Genomic DNA, 22,851 nt, shown 5'->3' with positions numbered 1-22,851 from the left:
ACCTGAACCGGCACCCGCTCCCCGACCTGAACCGGCACCGGCACCCGCTCCCCAACCTGAACCGGCACCGACATCCCGCTCCCCGACCTGAACCGGCACCGACATCCCGCTCCCCGACCTGAACCGGCACCGACATCCCGCTCCCCGACCTGAACCGGCACCGACATCCCGCTCCCCGACCTGAACCCGCACCGACATCCCGCTCCCCAACCTGAATCCGCACCGACATCCCGCTCCCCGACCTGAACCCGCACCGACATCCCGCTCTCTCTGCGCCCCGATCTGAACCGGCACCGACATCCCGCTCTCTCCGCGCCCCGATCTTAACCGGCACCGACAACCCACTCTCTCCGTGCCCCGATCTTAACCGGCACCGACATCCCGCTCTCTCTGCGCCCCGATCTGAACCGGCACCGACATCCCGCTCTCTCTGCGCCCCGTTCTTAACCGGCACCGACATCCCGCTCTCTCTGCGCCCCGATCTGAACCGGCACCGACATCCTGCTCTCTCTGCGCCCTGATCTTAACCGGCACCAACATCCTAAATTGAGAGACACTATCAACCTACACCATGTGACAGGGAGTGTGAGACTGTCACCCTACACCATGTGACAGGGAGTGTGAGACTGTCACCCAACACAATGTGACAGGAGCTGGAAGACACTGTAACCCTACGATGTGCAACAGGGAGTGAGGGACAGTGTCACCCTACACTTTGTGACAGGCAGTGAGAGACATTGTTACCCTACAACATGTAGCAGGGGCTGGGAGACTATCACCCTACACTATGTGACAGCCAGTGAGACACTATGTCGCCCTACGCCATGTGACAAGGTGTGTGAGGAACTGTCACCCTACACCGTGTGACAGGGTGAAACAGACAGTGTGAGAAGAGTCACCCTACACTGTGTGAAAGGGAGTGAGAGACAGTGTCACCCTACACTATGACGGAGTGTGTGAGAGTATAACTCCACAGCATGGGACAGGGACAGAGACAGTGTCACCCTAAACTGTGACACAGGGATTAGGAAATGGTGTCACTGTGCACAGTGACATGGACTGGGAGACAGCGTCACCCTACACCGTGTGACATGGACTGGGAGACACTGTCACCCTACACCGTGTGACATGGACTGGGAGACAGCGTTACCTTACACCGTGTGACATGGACTGGGAGACAGCGTCACCCTACACAGTGACAGGGAGTAAGAGGCAGTGTCACCCTACACCGTGTGACAGTGAGTGAAACAGTGTCACTCTATGCTGTGTATCGGTGAGTGAGAGACACTGCCACCCTACACCGTGAGACAGGGACTGGAGACACCATTGCCCAATACTGTGCTAGCGAGTGTGAGACAGTGTCACCCAACAGTGAGCGAGACACGCCATCAACCTATACAGTGTGACGGAGTGTGGACAGTGTCACCTTACACCATGTGACAGGGGGTGTGAAACAGTGTCACTCTATACTGAGACAGGGAGTGTGAGGAAGTGTCACCCTATACTGTGTGACATTGAGTGTCACTCTATACTGAGAGTGTGAGACACTGTCACTCTACACAGAGAAAGTCAGTGTCACTCTATGCCTTGTGACAGTGTGAGACACACTATGCCCTATACCATGTGAGTGTGAAGCACTGTCACCCTACACTGTGACAGTGAGTGTGAAGCACTGTTACCCTACACTGTGTGACAGTGAGTGTGAAGCACTGTCACCCTACACTGTGTGACAGTGAGTGTGAAGCACTGTCACCCTACACTGTGTGACAGTGAGTGTGAAGCACTGTCACCCTACACTGTGTGACAGTGAGTGTGAAGCACTGTCACCCTACACTGTGTGACAGTGAGTGTGAAGCACTGTCACCCTACACTCTGTGACAGTGAGTGTGAAGCACTGTCACCCTACACTCTGTGACAGTGAGTGTGAAGCACTGTCACCCTACACTCTGTGACAGTGAGTGTGAAGCACTGTCACCCTACACTGTGTGACAGTGAGTGTGAAGCACTGTCACCCTACACTGTGTGACAGTGAGTGTGAAGCACTGTCACCCTACACTGTGTGACAGTGAGTGTGAAGCACTGTCACCCTACACTGTGTGACAGTGAGTGTGAAGCACTGTCACCCTACACTGTGTGACAGTGAGTGTGAAGCACTGTCACCCTACACTGTGTGACAGTGAGTGTGATAGTGTCACCCTACACTGTGACAGTGAGTGTGATAGTGTCACCCTACACTGTGACAGTGAGTGTGAAGCACTGTCACCCTACACTGTGTGACAGTGAGAGTAACACACTGTCACCCTACACTGTGACAGTGAGGTAAGACACTGTCACCCTACACTGTGACAGTGAGGTAAGACACTGTCACCCTACACTGTGTGACAGTGAGTGTAAGACACTGTCACCCTACACTGTGTGACAGTGAGTGTAACACACTGTCACCCTACACTGTGTGACAGTGAGTGTAACACACTGTCACCCTACACTGTGTGACAGTGAGTGTAACACACTGTCACCCTACACTGTGTGACAGTGAGTGTAACACACTGTCACCCTACACTGTGTGACAGTGAGTGTGAAGCACTGTCACCCTACACTGTGTGACAGTGAGTGTAACACACTGTCATCTTACATTATGTAACATTTCTATAGGACTGATTTCAATTCATTGGGTCAGGTGGAATTCGCTGATCAATCGAAAAGATGTCTTGAATTGTTTTGGCCTCAGTGTGTCAATCATTGCCAACAGCAAAGTCAATGAGGCAAGGTCATTGGTCAAATTTAATTTCAATGCCGAGAGACAACTTCTCCAACTTGACAGAGCGGGGAAAAATTCTGAACTTGCAGAAGTCGTGAAAATCACGTAAACAGGTAAATGAGGGCTGGAGAGATCACCAGTACTTTATTAGCCTTTGATGTGAGCACTAGCACCTCCTCCCAATAAGAGGGAAGGTGTGTTAATGAAACAGCTCAACAAGTCAAGATGTCAGAACCCTGTTGATACATCAGCTGGCGAACTGTGCCAGAGCCTCAGTGTATAGATCATACCCACTTACACTATGTTCCCACACTACTCCAGTCCCAAGCTAACTGTACACACAAGTGCTCACACTGCGGATTGGTGTTCCGAGATTCCCTGGAACTATCTGCATGAACAGTCTGAGCAGCCCCTGGAGGACACTAAGGATAACAAGACAGAGGTTGAAACAATTTGCAAGAACAACTCCAGGCATTGGGCTTGAGAACAAGGGAGTGGAGACAGAGCCAACAAGCTCAGGTGCCCACTCAGCCACTGGCAAGCATCCATTGCCAGCAGTTATTTGGCAGTCGGTTAGGTAGCAGTAGAGCATGTTACCCGATCTGTGCTGGCTGCTCCTCCCCCTCTGTGGCACTTCAAAGGTTCCTTTCTCTTTCAGTCAACGACTAGAAGCAAGTTATTGAATAATAACAGTCTCGGTACATTTATTTAGCATGCAACACTAAGTGAAAACTTTGGCAATGCACGAATGTAACACAGTGATAGAGAAGGGAGCTTCTACAACTGTTTCCTCTAATACTGGCTTCACAGTGTGGAGATTGTGCTACATCCACCAACACAGGCCTTCCGAATCAGCTTCAGTACTTCATCCCAGGAACAAACTCCTTTGCGTTGGGGTTCAAATTGCTCTTACTCTAGGAAAGAAATCACAAGTCAATCTCTTTCGCTCAGGGAAAACGTTGCAAAACCCAATCAACAGTGGGGCTTGTTGTCAACATCCTTGGAACAGGAGCCAGCCATTCAGGTGCACCATTTGATAAGACCACACATGATCCCTTTTTAAACTCAAGTTACTCATCTTTGTTCCATAACACTCAGTGCGCTTACCTAAGAAAAACATTCTCACCTTCTGAATGCTAACAGTTATATTCTCAATTCAAGCCATTGCAGGCTCAGTGCCCAACACATTGATAGGAAATTGCTTTTCTAACAGAGCCCAGAGGCTGTTGGAACAGGGTTTGGGATTGGATCTGGCTGGGGGGGTGCAGGTTGGGAAATCTGGCGGCAGGGGGGATTCAATCCGGCGGGGGGGAAAGAGAGGGTGATGAGGGGGACGTTGGGACAGGGGATGCTGTCGCTCTTCTCTCTCTGTGCCCCTGAATCCTTCAAATGTATCTGCACTCACATACAAGGGCTGTACCCACCCTGAAGCCATGCTTGCCATACTGCCTCTCTACTGTCCCATGCCCCTTATGCACACTCATCTACAACTTCCCTGCACCCACACTCCCAGAGCCAGCTATGCAGCCCTGCCCCTGCCCTTGATTCTTGCATGCTCTCTGCATCTATGCCTCACCTCCTCACCCAAGCTGCGTCTCTCACATATTCTTGCACATGTTCTTTATATGCTCACCCACTCATGGCCTGTGCGCTCACCTTATACAGGCACACTCACACTTGTCCTGTACCTTAGCTGGCACCTGGAAGTGAGGTTCTCCTTACCACTAGGTCCTCCACCGATCCATTGCTGCTGATAACAAGTCCGTTGAGTTGCTCCTGGATTTGTCCAATGGTCTGGGGCAGATCCCGTGCTGGAATAAACCATTCATGTTCCTCTTCCTCCTCCAGCATCTCCTGGAAGCACCGCTCGATGAATTCTTCCTCCCATAGCTCCTCTACAATCTAGATGGGCCAAAGAAAAAGGCTCTTCACTGGTTGGTGCAAAATGTCATTTCCTCTGAACCAAAGCCATGGTTCATATTGCAGCCCTAACCTTTGAGCAGGGACAATTGAGCTTTTGTTTGAGAAGTGAGTGCTGGTTAGATTACAAGAACAAAGTGGTAGGTCCCTGCTGATCCACTAAACTCAAGGTGGAAAAGACAAGTGGAACTTGCTGGCTTCCGTTCTGGCAATGCCTCCATTTTAAAACTTTCATCCTTCTTTACAAATCCCTCCATGACCTTCGCCCTTCCCTATTGTATATCCTCTTCCAGCCCTGGAACTCAGATCTTTTCACAGAGTCTTTACAGTGCAGAAGGAGGCCATTCAGCCCATCGAGTCTGGCTTGTTCCCTGAAAGAGTATTCTACCTAGTTCCACTCCCCTGCCTTATCCCCGTAATCTTGCACATTCTCTCTTTACAGGTAGAAATCCAATTCCCTTCTGAAATCCTCGATCGAACCTGCCTCCTCCACCCTCTTAGGAAGTTTGTTCCAGACTCCAACCACTCTCTGGGTGAAAAGATTTTTCCTTGCATCACCTTTACTCCTTTTGCCAATTATTTGGAATCTGTGCCCTCTAGGTCTTGATGCTGTCTTGAGTGGGAACAGTTTCTCACTATTTACCCTGTCCATACCCCTCAGGATCTTGAATACCTCCATCAATTCTCCTTTCAGCCTCCTTTTCTCCATGGAAAACAGTCCCAACCTCTCCAATCTATCCTCATAGCTACAGCTCTTCACCCGGAAATCATTCTTGCGAATCTCCTCGGTACTGTCTGCATTGCCTTCACATCCTTCCTCCAGTATGGCACCCAGAACTGGACGCAGTACTCCAGGTGAGGTCTAACTAGTGTCTTACATAAGTTCAACATGACCTCCTTACTTTCTTGTACTCAATGCCCTTATTAATAAAGCCTAGGATTCTACATTTTTGGCCTCTTGCACTCCCTCGGTTTTAATTGTTCCACCATTTGCAGCTGTACCTTCAGCTGCCTTGGCCTTAAGCTCTGGAATTCCCTCCCCAAGCCCCTCTGCCCTTCTCTCCTTTTTATAAGATGCATCATAAAGCCTCTTTGGCCAAGCTTTTCATCATCGATCCTCACACTGAGTGTCAAATTTTGTCTGCATTTTATTTGCTCCTGCAAAAAATGCTAGAGGCGCTTTATAGATGCATTGTTAAACTATTGTTTTATATACAGGGACTTTGATCCAGAGAAGACAACTGGAGTTCAGCTGTGTGCTTCCCATTGCAGGAAGGGAAGACTCACTAGAATGACAGGTTAGTGTTATAACCAAAGGTTAAAAAATTTAGACCTGTTTTGAAGCCTTTCCAAACTTAGAAGTTTTAGAGGTTAAAGGTTGAAGACTGAGAAGCATCACTAGATGAATGAAGGAACAAGGGTTATTAGAACAGGGAAAAATTCACCACAAAGGACTAGAGAGGACGAGGCTATGACCATTTAATGCAGAAGTGAGCAAATGAAGGGAGTCTCCTAATCAATTATTTTATATAAACTATACACCTTCACTCAGTGGAAATTCTGCTAACTTAGAACACCCGAGTCAAATCCTATCTGCAATTTGAATCTGGGACTATATATAAATGAAAAATTGCACTTCACTATCAAACTAATGAGCAATATTCCTCCAGTACAAAAGATATAAGAACTAGGAGCAGAAGTTGGCCATTCAGCCCCTCCAGTCAGCTCTTCCATTGATAAGATTATGGCTGATCTGATTGTGGATTCAACATTCCTGTCTACCCCCAGTACCTATTGACTCACTTGTCAGTCAAGAATCTAACTACACCTGCCTTAAAAATACTCAAAGACCCTGCCTCCACAGCTCACTGGGGTAGAGAATTGCAAAGGCTAACGATGCTCTAAGAAAAAACGTTGTTCTCATCGCTGCCTTAAATGGGAGGCCCCTTATTTTTAAACTGTTTCCCCTGGTTCTAGTCTCTCCTACAAGGGGAAACATCCTTAAAGCATCCACTCTGTCAAGTCCCCTCAGGATCTAATATGTTTCAATAAGATCATCTCTCATTCTTCAAAACCCCAATAGTTACAGGCTGAGCCTGTCCAACCTTTCCTTGTAAGATAACCCCTTCATCCCAGGAATCAAGCAAGTGAACGTTCTCTGCACTGATTCTATTGCAAATATATCCTTTCTTAAATAAAGTGATCAAAAACATGGAGTCCTAATAATCCAGTTGGGTTCACTGGATAGTGCACTCACATCAGTCACAAGGTCATGATTTCAAACTCAAGTTCAGACTTGAGTCCGTAATCTAGACTGGCACTGCGTGGGCAGCCCTGAAGGAGTGGCATGCTGCACCTTCAGCGAGGCAACCCCGAGGGAGTGCCGCCCAGCCCCACCTTGGCCCCATGCGTGTGTTCGCTTGCCCACCGCCCCCCCCCACCCACCCACCCAAGATCCTGTACATGTGCCCTCCCTGGCCCGCGCTACCAATTCCCTCCAAGACCCTACCGCGCGCTCGCTCCTCCTCCACATGCCCTGCACCCCTCTTGCTTGCCCATGCTCACTACTCTCCTCGCCAACCCCACCTCACCCACCCGACACCCCTTCCCCTGCCCCCTGCTCGCACTCCTGCGTTACCCTCCCCAGCGCTACCCCCTCGCTTGTCCGTGTTCACTACCCCTCCTCGTTTGCATGTGCATGCTACACCCACCCTCGCTCGTGCTACCTACCCCTGCCCACACATGCTCACCCTGTCCCTACCCTGCCCACCCTACCCCCCCACCGGATGCCTGCCCATGCATGCTGCGCTACCACCCCACAACCTCCCCACCGCACAGGCACACGCTAACCCCCCGTGCTGCACACTATCCCCTCCCACTCGCGATGTGCGCTACCTCCGCCCCCCCCCCACCCTGGCTCCCCCACCTACGCACTAGGCCCCTCCCCCACACTTGCCACGCCCACCCAACCCTACCCCCACCTGGACGACACATTTCACCACCACCTTCTCAAGGGCAATTAGAGATGGGCAATAAATGCTGGTCTAAGCAGCAATGCCCACATCCCATGAACAAATAAATAACTTATCACGACATTATGTGGCTTCACTTAAGTCCGAAACTAGAATAAACTTAAATAAAGCCAATTACATAGCTATGAGGGGTAAGTAGGTTGAAGTAGACTGGGAAATTAGATTGAAAGATATGACAATAAATAAACAATGACGAAAGAAATATTTCATAAATCTCAACAAATATGCATTCCATTTAGAAATAAAAACACCATGAGATAATTGACCCACCTGTGGCTAACTTAATGCATTACTGGATAAAAAGGAGAGGCTTATAATATTGCCAAGGAAAGCAGTAAGCCTGAGGTATAATAAAAACAGAAAGTGCTGGAAAAACTCAAGCCAGTCTAGCAGCGCCTGTGGAGAGATAAACAGAATTAATGTTTCAAGTAGAATAGGACTCTTCTTCAGAACTGATACTGCTGCAATAAGCTACTGGGAAGTGAACACCAGCACAGAGAAAGGGTTCCATAATGACAGATGAAACTCTGGAGGCATTAGCGGTGCAGGTGGTCAGGACGACAGATGTCATGGTTCTGTGGGCGGGGTGGGGGGGTGCACAGGGGGTCCTCAAGAATCACCCTTAGAAGATTCGGGGCAGATGGCCTGGGCAGCAATGCCACGAGAAGTAGGTGGTCAATGTCAGTGAATGGATCTTGACTTGACTCACAATGCCACCATCCTCTCATGCTGCTCAATGCAACACAACCTCATCACTCACTCAGCACCAGTCTCTGGCACTTCTAACAATCCCAGTTGATGCTGCTACTGAACAATCCAGATCCCAGGCAGAACCCAGCTTGTTAAATCCTAAGTTTTATTTTTTGTTTAGAAAAATGGAGGGCAGCTACTGAACAGAGTCACAGGAGTCAGCTGGTAAGCTTTTGACAAAAGAATAAAACATTTATTAAAACAAAAGATACTCCTTCACCCACAACCAGACCTTTCCAGATATATACAGATAGGCAATCTATGGTCAGGCATACCACACTGAAACTATGCGACAAATGTCAACCCAAACAGATGCTATGGTTCTCTCCTCAACTCCCCCCAGACGCTTGATACACTGTGAGCCAACTGGTCTCACTGAACTCGGTTTTTCACAAGAGGGTTTCCAATCTCTACAGTCCAAGAACTCGCTTTGGAATCTTCTCCCAAACGACACTTTCTCTCAGCCGCCTTCCACAAAGGTCCACCTTTAGGATTTTGATCTCTCCTTCCAATGTTCCTCTCCCCTGGATCACCACATGTATTCAAGCTTTGCCTTCCATGCACTCTCAGATACTCAGCCGTGCCAACAGAACACCACTGCTTTACATGCCCATAGTAAGGAGTCACCAATGTTTGGCCATCTCCTTGGGTCATCCGGCTTCTCACAAGCCTATTTTGCTTTAAGTCTGCATTCTGCAGTTTTCTCCCTTTAAGCTTGGAGTCTTCCTCTCTGCTCCTTCCTTTCACTTCCGCTGAACAGGATCTTGTTCAGATTCCTGTTCTTCTCCCTTGACTTCACACTCTACTTGGGACCTTTCTCCTGTTCCACTCCCTGATTTTGGGACTTTGTTTCTTGTTGGAAATCTGCGTACTCTGTAGTTGCCTCTCCTGTGTCCAGCCTCTCCTGGCACCTGCTTCCAACTGAACTAAAAAACTGCTGTTCTGTTTCCCCCTGTGGCTGCGGGCCTCCTGTTGCTGGGCAAAAGCCGAGTTTTTCTATCTTGTGTTTGTTTCAACTTCCCTTCAAGAGTCGTAAAACCTCATTAAAATGCAGGCATCTTTTAAAGTGAAACCAAAACTCAAGTTCCCCCCTTTCTTAACACACCAATACAGAAACACAAATTAAACTTAAACTTAAAGCTAAAATGCATTCCTAACACCACAGATACAAATATAACTTAAATTATTTCTAATACCAAACACACTCAAGACTCATTCAGATGCTCCACCTCACCCTCACACACCTACCAATGCTGCCAACCTCACATCCACTTCTCACTGCCTCAACATGTCTCCAACTATTGAGCTATGGCAGGCAATAAACAGAGTGCTACAAAACAAGTGAAACATCCGCCCTTCTCTCTTGCAGGGACAAGGCAGCACACAATAGAATAGAGCAGAGCAGGTCAAGTGAAGGACATCTCCTAAGCTGTACAGGGAAGTGGCTGGCTGCACCCGTCACTGAGAACAATGACAGTGATGGTATCTTTCAGCCTTATGCTCCTTCTCAACTACAAGAACACTCTCATCCTATCAACTGGCATGATCAGCAAATGAGGGGTAAGTCCACAAAAGGATTTGAAAACAAGGATGAGAATTTTAAACCCAGGTATTGCTGGACCAGGAGCCAAGGTAGGGGTGATAAGTGAACAGGACTTGGTATAAGTCAGGATACACAGTTTCAGCTTAACTTAAATCTGTAAAATCGATGGAAAACTGAAGGACAGCCAGGAGAGTATTGGAATAATTGAGTCAAGAGGTAACAGCATGGCTGGCATTTCAGCAGCAGAACTGGGAGAGGGTGGAGTTGGGTGATGCTGCAGAGGTGGAGTTGGGTCGTGGGGGGCGGTGGGGGGAGTGGTCGTGGTCATGGTGATGGAGAGGAGACAGGGTTGGAAAGTCAGCTTTGTTTATTCTTTTATGGGATGCGAGGTCACTGCCAAGGCCCATCCATAATTACGCTCGAGAAGGTGGTGATGAGCTGCCTTCTTGAACCGCTGCAGTCCATGTAGGTACACCCTCAGTGCTGTTAGGAAGGGAGTTCCAGGATTTTGATCCAGCGACAGTGAAGGAACGGCGATATATTTCCAAGTCGGGATGGTGAGTGGCTTGGAGGGGAACTTCCAGGTGGTGGTGTTTGCATGTGTCTGCTGCCCTTGTCCTTCTAGATGGTAGCGGCTGTGGGTTTGAAAGGTGCTGTCGAAAGAGCCTTGGTGAATTCCCGCAATGCATCTTGTAGATGGTACACACTACTGCTACTGTGTGCCGGTGGTGGAGGAAGTGAATGTTTGTGGATGGGGTGCCAATTAAGCAGGTTGCTTTGTTTTGCATGGTGTGGATCTTCTCGAGTACAGTTGGGGCTGCACTCATCCAGGCAAGTGGAGAGTATTCCATCACACTCCTGACTTGTGCTTTGTAGATGGTGGACAAGTTGTGGGGAGTCAGGAAGTGAGTTATTCGCCGCAGAATCCCCAGCCTCAGACCTTCTCCTGAAGCCACAGTATTTATATGGCTAGTCCAGTTCAGTTTCTGATCAATGGTAACTCCCAGGATGTTGATAGTAGGGGGTTCAGTGATGGTAATGCCATTGAATGTCATGGGGAAATGGTTAGATTCTCTCTTGTTGTAGATGGTCATTACCTGGCACTTGTGTGGTGCAAATGTTACTTGTCACTTGTCAGCACAAGCCTGGATATTGTCCAGGTCTTGCTGCATTTGGACATGAACTACTTCAGTATCTGAGGTGTCGTGAATGGTGAACATTGCGCAATCATCAGTGAACATCCCCACTTCTGACCTTATGATGGAGGGAAGGTCACTGATGAGTCCCTGGATCAGGATGGGATGGTGAGATGGGAGAAGTGACCCCTGGATACATCACAATACTGAGGAGCTCTTGCATGATATCCTAGGTCTGTGATTAGCCTCCAAAAATCAAACATCATCCTTTGTGCTAGGAATGATCAGGGTAGAGTTTTCCCCCTCATTCCCACCCAACTTCAATTGTGCGGGATGTGGAAGAGAAGCCATTGCAGGAGATTATCTGGCTACAATTGGATAGATAAGAATGGAAGCAAGTGAGAGAAGTCACACCCAGCTGGACAACAGAAGATTGGTGTGGCCAATCATGTGAAAGACTGCAGACAGGTAAGAAGGAATGTAACAAGTGCAGGAAATCAGTCCTCAGGTTTGCATTAATGCTTATGTTCAGACAAAAGATACACCAAACGATTATTGAACAGAACTGAGAGAATAATTAACTCAGTGGGCATTCCAGATGAAAATATTGTAAAATCCTGCTCTTCCATAGTACATACCCTGTGTATTTAAGGCATTTTAAAGTTGGTTGATGTGGAAGAATAAAATACATCTACAGGACAACTAAGGGTTAAACAGTTAAAACCGTAGTGGAATACTACAGCACAGTTCCCTCTTTTGTTCTAGCAGGTACACCTGCAGCTGCCAGCTAATTGAGCAGGAAAGGAGAAAAGGAGTATCTTAAACAAGCTTCCTAGAATCCTTGAGACAAGGCTAGGATGTCTGCCCCCAACACAGAGACAGGATCAAGCAATGGTCATCTGTTCTCTAGAGTGTACACCCCCTAGCACTAAAGATAAGGTCAAGCATGGTTATCTATTCTCTGTCTCATTTTTTTATTACCAGATGGGCTTCCCCCAATATCCTGTATAGTCATAAATTAGAATAGACTAATTGTGTTTTGCATGCCAAAGACAATGATTCTCAATGTAATTAATTATTGAAGGTTAGACAGTCTTATCACCTTCAAGCTCTTTGATATGTACGACTTTTACTATAAATATGCGTGTACTCTGATGCTTCCTCAGAGTGCCGGCTAGCTCCATTGTATGCTGCTGGGCTCTCCATGATATCATGATTCAATAAAGACTTCCGAGACAAAGCTCCTGTGTCTGAGTGTTCACTCCGTTTTCCGCGACAAATTGGCGATGAGGATGGGATCCGACTGAAGTCCAGTAACCTCTTAAATTGGAGAGGTGATTGAAATCCTGGGCTGTCGGATCTCTAAATACAGAACCCTCGCGGAGGAAAGGGAGGAACAACTCTCCTAAGTTGGGGAGAGTACGAACTGCAACCTAGCTGAAAGGGGGAGTGCGAGTAAAAGGGTAGCTACCGACCAAAGAAACTTAAGTGACCCAAAAAATCGGAGGACTTGTTAAGGAACTCTTAAACACCGGTGAGCGCATAGGGTAGGAAACACGCCGCGCTGTTAATTGTGTTTTCTTTTCAGAAAAATGGGAGGTCGCAACAGCAGAGCGGGCTCTGCAACTCCACCCGCTTCGCAAAGTACTAAGAACAAACCGAAACCGGAGCTTAAATCAGGAACTTTGAAGATGGGAAAAAAGTAGTAGTAGTATACCCAGGGTTTCGAGTCCAATGGAGGTGAAAAGTAAGTAATTTCTATGTTTTCTTTTGTGTATATTATTAAGTAAAATGGGAAATATGACATCAAAGAAACCCCAGGTTCCCCCTTTGAAGGGAACCCCAAATGCTTATATGTATGTCCATTACGGTCCTGAAATTGTCCAATATGTTTCTGATTGGGTTAAATGGACTCAAAGTAAAGGAGAGAGCTTCCCACCAGCTGGAACTTTTAATCGGGACAGAATTGAGCGCTTATAATATGTTTTAAGGGAGGTAGATAGTCCGCTACTGAATTTTCTGTAACTTAAAAAAATGAGTTGATCTAAGTTACAAGAGCTGTTTGTGCTGAAGAGAGAGAGAGAGAGAGAGAGAGAAAGGGTACCCCTAGGGGGTTAATGAGCAATTTGCAAGCAGCAGCAGAGAAAATGTGAGCTTTCGTCAGTTTGAAGGTCCCTATAGGTGAAGTCTTCAAGATCCCTTTATTCTCCCACTGCTACTCGAAGATTCGTTTAGAGTTAAGTTCAATATTATAGGAGTATCGATACATACCTTTATCTATGTGTTTGTTTGTGTGCAATGAAGCATTTGTATGTGAGCTTTAATGTGTTTTCTTCCCTGAATTGTCTTGTGTGTGTGGTTGAGCACTTTAGAGTCGAAAGCCCCATATTAGATTAAAGGAAAAGTTTATTCAAATATTCCAAAGTTTTGAGTATAAGGTTTGAGTTGAGATTTCTGGCAAAAATCATAATTTGAAGGGAGTGTAAAGATAAAACAGGTCTTGCCTTTATCTCATCCTTGAGATGAACCAACCCTTGTACCACCCCCTCGCAAACTAGTAGGGAATAACCCTCATCATCAGCTTCCAAGCTGATTGGGATTAATACATACGAGTTCGTATTCTAAAATTCTGAGAAAAAGAAATTACTTGAAATTCAGAAGGATTCTAGGAAAATGAAAAGACATAAACACAAGGTCTAGATGGTTCCAATGGATAAAAAGGGGTTTCTTAAGAAGAGATGTATTAAATACTAAAGGAAATCTGCTTTCCAAAAGCACTGGAATTTGAATTTGGGACAATCTTGAGATGTAAAGTGCAGTGTAATTTAACAGGTTACTTTATCACTAGGATGCTATCTAAGATAAAGAATGTGTCGATAAACATACTTAAATTATAACTTGGATACAAATCATTACACATGAAAAAGAGGTTGTTTTAATTTTGATAGTGTAAATTACAGTTCTTACAAAGTTTAAAAATTTGAGGTTTGGTTCTTGATAAAGTTCTCAAAAGGGAATTTTCATTTTAAAAGGTCTGACAACAATTGGCACTAATTCAAATTCTGCAAGCTTTTGTGTTTGTAAGTCTGTTCCCAAAATATGAAGCTAAGCTCAAGACCTTGGCAAAGTTTGGCAGAAATCCAATTTTTGGCCGAGTTAATGAATCTGGGATAATTCTAAAAGAAAAGGGTCAGACTCAATTTAGTGGGTTTCTTTTAAGACAATAAAATCTTTGAGAAGAAGAAAAGGAAGCAAAACTTGTCAATACCTGATTTCTGTTTTTAAAACTGTTATGAGAATATTTTAAAGTCTCTCCAGAGAACCTGAACAAGACAAGATGGTAGCTGTTGCAAGTGTAATATGGTATGAGGCAAGTAGGAGAATGAGTTAGGGAAAGAGGACATAATGTACAAACTGTTTTAAGGGAAATGAATTTGATAATCTGACCATCAACTGAGGCATTGGAACTGCACAGGGGGAGATAAGCAAAGGTCTAGAGACAGAGATCCCCATTGAAATGGAATAGTTAATATGGCCTAAAGAGTAAGGAAACATTTTAAACAATCAAGACAATAGAGAAACTGAACTCCAAAGAACCTTAGGATGATCATGGTCAGGAAAGAAAACTTAGAGGTAAAGGGAAAGCTGGAAAAAGGCTAAATAGATGTATTACTGATTATATTAATGTGCCTGTGAGCTACAAAAAGTAAAACCACAGGATTAACACCTTGATGACAGGCAGAGTTTAGCGGTTCCCAGAGAGAACCATCACTGGAAGTGAAAATACTGAGCCATTGAAAGATAGGATAAGAAGGTGCATTGTTGAGTTGTTTATGGAATTGAGGTCTGACATGAGACAGCAGCAGGAGGGAGTAAACTGGAAGGAGTTTACCCAAATGGATTCAGATCAGGGAACTCATTTCACAGGGAGAGACATTAAAGAAGTGTGTAATCTTATGGAGATTAAAGAGAAATTCCATATTCCTTACCACCCCCAGAGTCCAGGGATGGTGGAAAGGATGAACTGAACTTTTTAAAAAAAAACATCAATCAAGAGACAGGGAACAGCCCAATATTCTAATGCGCCGTGGGCTACCCCAAGCAGGACCGACAGGTTCACCCCATTTGAAATGATAACAGGAAGGGGCATGCAATTACCTGAAGGTATTATAGTAGGAGGTGTAGGGCCACAGAAAGGAAAATACAGGACAATGTAAGGGAATTAAGTAGGCAATTACATGAGCGGAGAGAGGAAGTCAGAGACCGACAGGTGATTAAGGATATGGAAACAGGCAAATCCAAAGAGCAACAATGGACCATACCAGGTAATTATGACAGGTGATACATGCGCACTTTTAGATATGAAAACGGGAAGTAAATGGAGGCATTACACACAGTTAAAGATACATGACAATTGACCAAGTGGTAACCCAGAGAACGGGAGCCGATGTTAATGTCTCCACAGATCTACGATCCTGGTCGTGGGCCTATCAGTACTGGCAACAAGGTCGGGGATCATCACTGCTCATCCCGCACCGCAGGAGGAACTTTGTTACAGCATGGACAGTGCCGAATGCGACACGCAACGGGGAATGATAAATGTAACAGTAGGAGAACAAGTGCTTTCAAATTGTAGTAAGGGTTTGCTTCAGATCGAGCATGGGAGGTCCGCCCAAAAGAGCCACTACCCAGCCACCTCCCACATCTACTTTCACAGTCTGAGTAGAGATAATTGAAGCCCCTCAAACCACACCGACTGATCCATCTTGTCCGACTATGCATCCAGGACCGACGAATGATTTGGTACTGGTTAATCAGAAGTTTTGTATGATAATGTACACCATGAGCTGGTACCCATAGTCTTGAATATATCCGGTGTCGTCCTGCCCCAATGGTACTCAACCCATACCCAAGCACTCTATACGGCTCTGACGCACTAATTGATGACTAAAGCAGTTCAGTTCAATGGCGAGGTGCGATCAGGCTTGGGAGGGAACCGCGTTAAGCGCAGCCTGATAAATGATGCTGCTACGATATTCAACATTGTTGGACATCATTGGTTAATCCAAAGTCTGGCTACCGTGCTCGAAAGTCATGCGGGGACTATCAATAAATTAATGGAAATAGGGAAAAATATTTCAGACGAAGCAAGCAGAAATGATGTTTGCAACACCTATGGATCTTGGGCACTGGAACAAGCAGGAGAAAATTTAAGACAGACTAAAGAAGGGGTAGTCCCTTCATGGGTAACTAATGAGCATCTATTGAATCTCTCACGACACAAGAATCATGACTTGACCGGTTGCCAGCTCAGGGGTTTAACATGTGTATGTAGAATGAATGTTGAATGTATAGTGAATAGTAATATGCTAATAGGCATTGTATTATTAATACCTGTCATACCTATGTCAATGACATAACCCAGGCAAGATGCCCACACTGACTGCTGGTACGGGACCCCAGCCATGGGGCCCATTTGTACACCTACAAATGGACTTTATACAAATGCCTAAATGTTTGGGATATAATTATGTTTTAGTTATAGTATGTTTGTTTTCGCGATGGGTGGAGGCGTATCCCACCCGACGAAATGATGCTGTTGTTGTAAAATTGTTGTTCATTTTACTGCTAAAGTGATAAAGGAACTGTTGAAGGCCTTACAATGCAAGCATCACCTTTCCTGCCCATACCACCCCCAGTCTACTGGAGCGATGGAAAGACAAAATGGTATTCTGAAAAAACAAACTAAATTATGTGAAGAAACCGGTTTGAAATGGCCTGAAGCTCTACCCTTGGTGCTCATGACTATGCGCTCTCACCCTAACTGTACCACCTCCCTCTCTCCTTATGAAGTTGTAATGGGATGTCCTGTGCGCCTCCCAGTGGCCCCACCTTTGTCTGCTAGGGAAATGGACATCCACGCTATGGATGAGGGAATGATTACATACTGTATAGTGCTCACTAATTCTCTCAAGAGCTTGCATATACAGGTAGTAGAAACTCAGAAAAAGCCCACCATTGAAAACTGCCATCAATACCAGCCCGGGGACCTAGTCCTAGTAAAGACCGTCAGGAGAAAGAACTGTTTGGAACCTCGATGGGAAGGGCCTCTCCAAGTCCTGCTCACCACCCATATGGCCGTAAAGGTTGAAGGACGCCCTTGTGGATCCACGCATCGCACGTCAAGCGGACGCTGACCTCGGACGGAAGTGCTTGTGCAAGAACTTTAACTGAGCCGTCAGAATGCTGACTCTGATTTGGATCCTGTCCTGCGTGGTCCTTGCGGGGACATGGAATACCAATTCTGCGGTTCAACGAATGCAAGCCGTAGCCTCGCAAGTTAATCGGACTAAATGTTGGATTTGTACTCATTTTCCTCTATGCAAAACAGCAGCTGAATTGCATGAGAGGGTGGAAAGGACCCTACCTTGTGCTGCTAACAACTCGAATGGCCTTGAAGGTTAAAGGGAAGGAAGACTGGGTCCACGCCACTCGTTGTAAAAAACATTGTCCGGCAACAATATAGCAGCTGTTACCAAGTGATCTAACTTGTATTATGTATTGAAACGGAAGGTGTGAGTAATTTTTATAAAAAAGATTCTTGGTGGTCTGTAATACTAGGTTGGTTCTCCGGAAGTTGGTTGCTATACGTTTTAATTGGGTTGGTCGTAGCATGTGTTATAGGGTGTTGTGCATGTATTGCTTTGCGGATTTGCTGTTCCCAGGTTATTAACAGTGTCTCCACTGGATTAGGTAGTGCCCCAATTGTTCCCTCAATTGATGCGCACTGGCCCCAGCGAAACCCACTGGTGGGGAGAAAAAGTTTACCCTGCCAGGGATCGGCCTTTCCCTTATGGTTATGAGCCCCCTTATGATGATGAAGATACTATTCCTCATTGGTATTAATCTGAAAGATTAACAAGGAGGGATTGTGGAAGAATAAAATACATCTACAGGACAACTAAGGGTTAAACAGTTAAAACCGTAGTGGAATACTACAGCACAGTTCCCTCTTTTGTTCTAGCAGGTACACCTGCAGCTGCCAGCTAATTGAGCAGGAAAGGAGAAAAGGAGTATCTTAAACAAGCTTCCTAGAATCCTTGAGATAAGGCTAGGATGTTTGCCCCCAACACAAAGAGACAGGATCAAGCAATGGTCATCTGTTCTCTAGAGTGTACACCCCCTAGCACTAAAGATAAGGTCAAGCATGGTTATCTATTCTCTGTCTCACTTTTTTATTACCAGATGGGCTTCCCTCAATATCCTGTATAGTCATAAATTAGAATAGACTAATTGTGTTTTGCATGCCAAAGACAATGATTCTCAATGTAATTAATTATTGAAGGTTAGACAGTCTTATCACCTTCAAGCTCTTTGATATATACGACTTTTACTATAAATATGTGTGTACTCTGATGCTTCCTCAGAGTGCCGGCTAGCTCCATTGTATGCTGCTGGGCTCTCCATGATATCATGATTCAATAAAGACTTCCGAGACAAACCTCCTGGGTCTGAGTGTTCACTCCGTTTTCCGCGACAGTTGATTTGTTGAGTTATTTTAACATTTACCAATCTGGGTGAGAGTATAAATTTCCACACTGCGGTAGGAATAAAGTGAGAAGCCCATGTCAAATCTAACACACAATCAGGATTAATGCTGGAGCTGGCTTATGTTTCTTAGGTAAAACATAAAATAAGAAAGTGAAAGTGAAAATAAGAAAGTAAATAAGAAGCCTAGTCTGTTTATGCAAAGGTCAAGACAAGAAAACAATATGAGAAACTCTGAACTTTATCAAAGGAATAAAAGTTTATAAAAGTGCCGTTTCAGTGCTCACCTGCCTATTGAATTCCTCTTCATTTTCCATCCACATGTACTCCGCAAAAGGATTATCTTCATCGTGTGAGTGTCCATTTAGAACAACTTCATCACTGTTGATGCTTGGAGTATTATTACTCTGACTTGGATCTTTCATTTCGGCAACCTATTCAAATAGCAAAATTACACAGAAAACTTAGAGCAATCGCAGACATCAACTGCTCCTTAAAGTAGAAAATAAATGCTGCAAAATCAGACCAGTTTCTGTAACACTGACTGACTCCATCAAACTCACTCCTTTTTCAGGCTGTGTAATGGGCAGATGTTGCTTGCAGTTTCAGGCTACCTCAACAGGTTAAAGCAGCCTCTATACAACTCAAACAGCATTTTTAATTAGCAGTTAGTTATGACAAAAGGCCAATTCCCAGAACACAGCATGATAACTCAATAGGTAAGGTGATTGCAGTTACAGGAGGCAACTGAGGGTGGCAGCAAAGAGCCAATTAAGCATTTCAAAATTATTTCTGTTATGTATAGAGAGGAGAGACTGCCTGGATAGGGATGGCATCGAAGGAGAGAAGTGACTCCGGGATAAGGATGGGATGATGTGAGGGCAGACCGAGAGTCCGGGATAAGAATAAGATGGTGAAAGGGGAGACCGAGACACCTGGATAGGTATGGGATGCTGTGAAGGGTGAAGTGAGTCCCTGGATAGGGATGGGGTAGGGGGCGTGAAGTGACCCCTGGATAGCTAGCGGATGGTGTGAGCAGACACCGAGACGCCTGGATAGGGATGGGATGGTGCAATGGGAGAAGTGACTCCCTGGGTAGGGATGCTGTGACGGGAGAGGTGACGCCCTGGATAGAGATGGGATGGTGAGGGGTGAAGTACCCCCTGGATAGGGATTGGATTGTTTGAGGGGAGGAGTAACACCTTGGATAGGGATGGGATAGTGAGAGGGGAGAAGTGACTCCCTGGGCATGGATGGGATAGTGTGAGGGGAGACTGAGACTTGTGCATAAGGATGGGAAGGTGTGAAGGGAGAAATGACTACCTGGATAGGGATGGGATGGTGTGAGGGCAGACTGAGAGTCCTGGATAAGAATAAGATGGCGTGAGGGGAGGAGACCCTGGGATAAGGATGGGATCGTGTGAGTGAATAATTGACCCCCTGGATAGGGATGAAATGGTGAGAGAGAAGAAATGACTGCCTGGATAGGGATGAGAAGGTGTGAGGGGATTAGTGACTCCCTGGATAAGGTTGGGGTGGGGTGAGGGGGAGACAGAGATACCTGTGAATCCAGGTTAGGGATAGGTTGTTGTGAGGGGAGAAGTGACCCCAGAATAAGGATGGAATGGCGTTTGGGGAGACTGAGACAGCTGGATAGGGATGGGATAGTGTGAGGGGAGAAGTTACCCCTCCCCCCCGGATAGGGATGGGATAGTATGAGGGGAGAACACCACTCAAGAAGCTTCGCACCGACCAGGACAAAGCAGTCCGCTTGATTGGCACCACATCCACAAACACGGGATGGTGTGAGGAGAGAAGTGACTCACTGAATAGGGATGGGAAGGTGTGAGGGGAGAAGAGACCCATGGATAGGGATGAGATGGTGTGAGGGGAGAAAAGATTCCCTGGATAGAGATGGGGTGATGTGAGGGGAGAAATGACTCCCTGGATAGAAATGGGATGACGTGAGGGTATAAGTGACCCCTGGATAAGGGTGGGATGGTGGGAGGGGAGACTAGGACCCCTGGATGTAAAGAATGCAAGATAGAGAAGGGTCTCTCACATTTAGCTGATCTAGTTTAATACACAAACCAAGCCTCCCCCGTAGGCTGACAACTTCCTGTTTAAGGACCAAATTCAACACACACTTAAGGTATTTCATTCCCTTTTCTCTGTCCAATCAATAAATTTTCACAGAAAATTTTCTGATAATCCTCATCTCCATGATCCGACGACAGATATCCTCTTCCATTTGTACAGCCCCAACTCGTGTAAAAATCCCTTTTTATCTCTGACCTCCACATATTTTGAGTCTGTATGAGTCGCTAAGGTCTGAATACCCTCATTCACCAATACTACCAGCTCTTCCCCACCTTGCTGTCGGATCGATTCTGGCAATCCTGAACTCATGATAACCCAACTGACTATTTGCTGTAACTGTCTATCTATTGATGCCTGCCCCTAGTTTGATTTGCCCTTGCACATTTAGGGTATTGAAGTTGAAGGTGCAAGCTGATCATATACGGAGAGGGTAACAAGGTATCTGGGAGCTCAGTAAATAGGGCAAGCAACAGGTCTTTAACCAGATTGAAGGATTATGCAATACACAGTGCAAAGTTAGAGAAGGTGCTAGAGTGGGTGGTTTCAATGCCAAATCACCAAAAAAAATGGATACTTTTCCGCAAAGCTAAACAATGGAGCGGCAAAACTGGCCGTGTCTACGACATCTGTTCTGAATCGGTGTAGGAACAACAGTGTGTGTGTGTTATTAGCCTGACTGTTAATTAGACATTAAATCATGCACCGTTATGTTCATTCCTCCTGCAGTTCAGTTTGAGGCTAGTTTTCTGTGAAATTAACATCGTCCTGAGACATGACTTTCAATTTGTTGGTTTATTTCCCACTCACTGAGCTCTGCAATATAGACACGACCTTTTCAAATCTGACAACACCAGAAACACAAGTTCACACCTATCAAGAGAGGATGAACAGGTTGCGTCGCTTTTCTCTTGAAAAGAGAAGGCTGAGGAAGACCTAACAGAGTCTATTAAAGTATAAAAGGTATTGAGAGAGTAAAGAGAGAATGTTACCTATTCTGAGAAAGAGCAAATCTAGAGGCCATCAATAAGTAAGATAACTACCAAGAAAACAAACCAGGAATTCAGAAAAAAACTTCCTTACCCAGAGAGTGGTGAGAATGTGGAACTCACTCCTAAACAATCAGGAGCTGGATGGATAGGGGTCACAGCGTTCAAGGGAATGGGGGCTGGGTGGGTGGGGGTCACAGCGTTCGAGAGGATATGGAGCCGGGTGGGTGGGGGTCACAGCGTTCGAGAGGATATGGAGCCGGGTGGGTGGGGGTCACAGCGTTCAAGGGAATGGGGGCTGGGTGGGTGGGGGTCACAGCGTTCGAGAGGATATGGAGCCGGGTGGGTGGGGGTCACAGCGTTCGAGAGGATATGGAGCCGGGTGGGTGGGGGTCAGAGCGTTCGAGAGGATATGGAGCCGGGTGGGTGGGGGTCAGAGCGTTCGAGAGGATATGGAGCCGGGTGGGTGGGGGTCAGAGCGTTCGAGAGGATATGGAGCCGGGTGGGTGGGGGTCAGAGCGTTCGAGAGGATATGGAGCCGGGTGGGTGGGGGTCAGAGCGTTCGAGAGGATATGGAGCCGGGTGGGTGGGGGTCAGAGCGTTCGAGAGGATATGGAGCCGGGTGGGTGGGGGTCAGAGCGTTCGAGGGGATCAGGGGCTGGGTGGGTGGAGGTCAGAGCGTGAGTCCTGTATGGTGTGCTGTCTCCCTGGCGCCAGGTAAAGATCATGGAGAAGGTGCAGAACATTCTGTAGGGGGAAGGGAGTGAGCCAGAAGCTGTGGTACATATTGGTGCCAACAACATAGGGGAGGCAGGCAATGAGGTGCTGCTGTTAGATTCTCAGGAGCTCACTGAAAGTTAAAAAGTAGAACCTTGAAGGCAGTAATCTCTGGATTCTTCACAGTGCCACGTGCTAGTGAGAATAGAAATAGGAAGGTATGGAGCATCAATGTGTGGCTTGAAGCAGGTGCAGGAAAGAGGGCTTCAGGCTCCTGGGGATTTGGGACCAGTTCTAGGGCAGGAGGAACCTAAAGTAATGGGGTGCAACTCAACAGGACTGGGACCAATGGCCTCGTGTG

General features: G+C 46.3%; 1 protein-coding gene across 1 annotated transcript; it reads right to left on the bottom strand.

The window, feature by feature from the left end:
• Window positions 1-3,434: 3,434 nt before the first annotated feature.
• LOC144672849 (polyadenylate-binding protein-interacting protein 2-like) lies at window positions 3,435-19,139 on the bottom strand. The gene is made up of 3 exons (XM_078534821.1): window positions 18,975-19,139; window positions 4,481-4,660; window positions 3,435-3,672 (listed from the first exon to the last, which is right to left on the bottom strand). The coding sequence occupies exons 1-3, from the start codon at window positions 19,110-19,112 to the stop codon at window positions 3,616-3,618; spliced, it is 375 nt and encodes a 124-aa protein (XP_078390947.1). The 5' UTR covers window positions 19,113-19,139; the 3' UTR covers window positions 3,435-3,615.
• Window positions 19,140-22,851: the final 3,712 nt, after the last annotated feature.

This window comes from Cetorhinus maximus, unplaced genomic scaffold, assembly GCF_964194155.1.
Source record: "Cetorhinus maximus unplaced genomic scaffold, sCetMax3.hap1.1 HAP1_SCAFFOLD_115, whole genome shotgun sequence".
NCBI classification, from domain to species: Eukaryota; Metazoa; Chordata; class Chondrichthyes; order Lamniformes; family Cetorhinidae; genus Cetorhinus; species Cetorhinus maximus.
Note: the sequence above shows the minus strand (reverse complement) of the source record. Positions and strands in the feature narration are given on the sequence as shown.

Bases quoted from the DNA above. Each gene is read 5' to 3' on its own strand.
- LOC144672849 (XM_078534821.1), bottom strand. From the start codon at position 19,112: ATGAAAGATCCAAGTCAGAGTAATAATACTCCAAGCATCAACAGTGAT. The intron at 4,661-18,974 runs GTGAGCACTGAA...TGGCCCATCTAG, and splicing joins AAGAGGAATTCAATAGGCAG to ATTGTAGAGGAGCTATGGGA. The intron at 3,673-4,480 runs GTAAGGAGAACC...TTTCTTTCCTAG, and splicing joins GATCGGTGGAGGACCTAGTG to AGTAAGAGCAATTTGAACCC.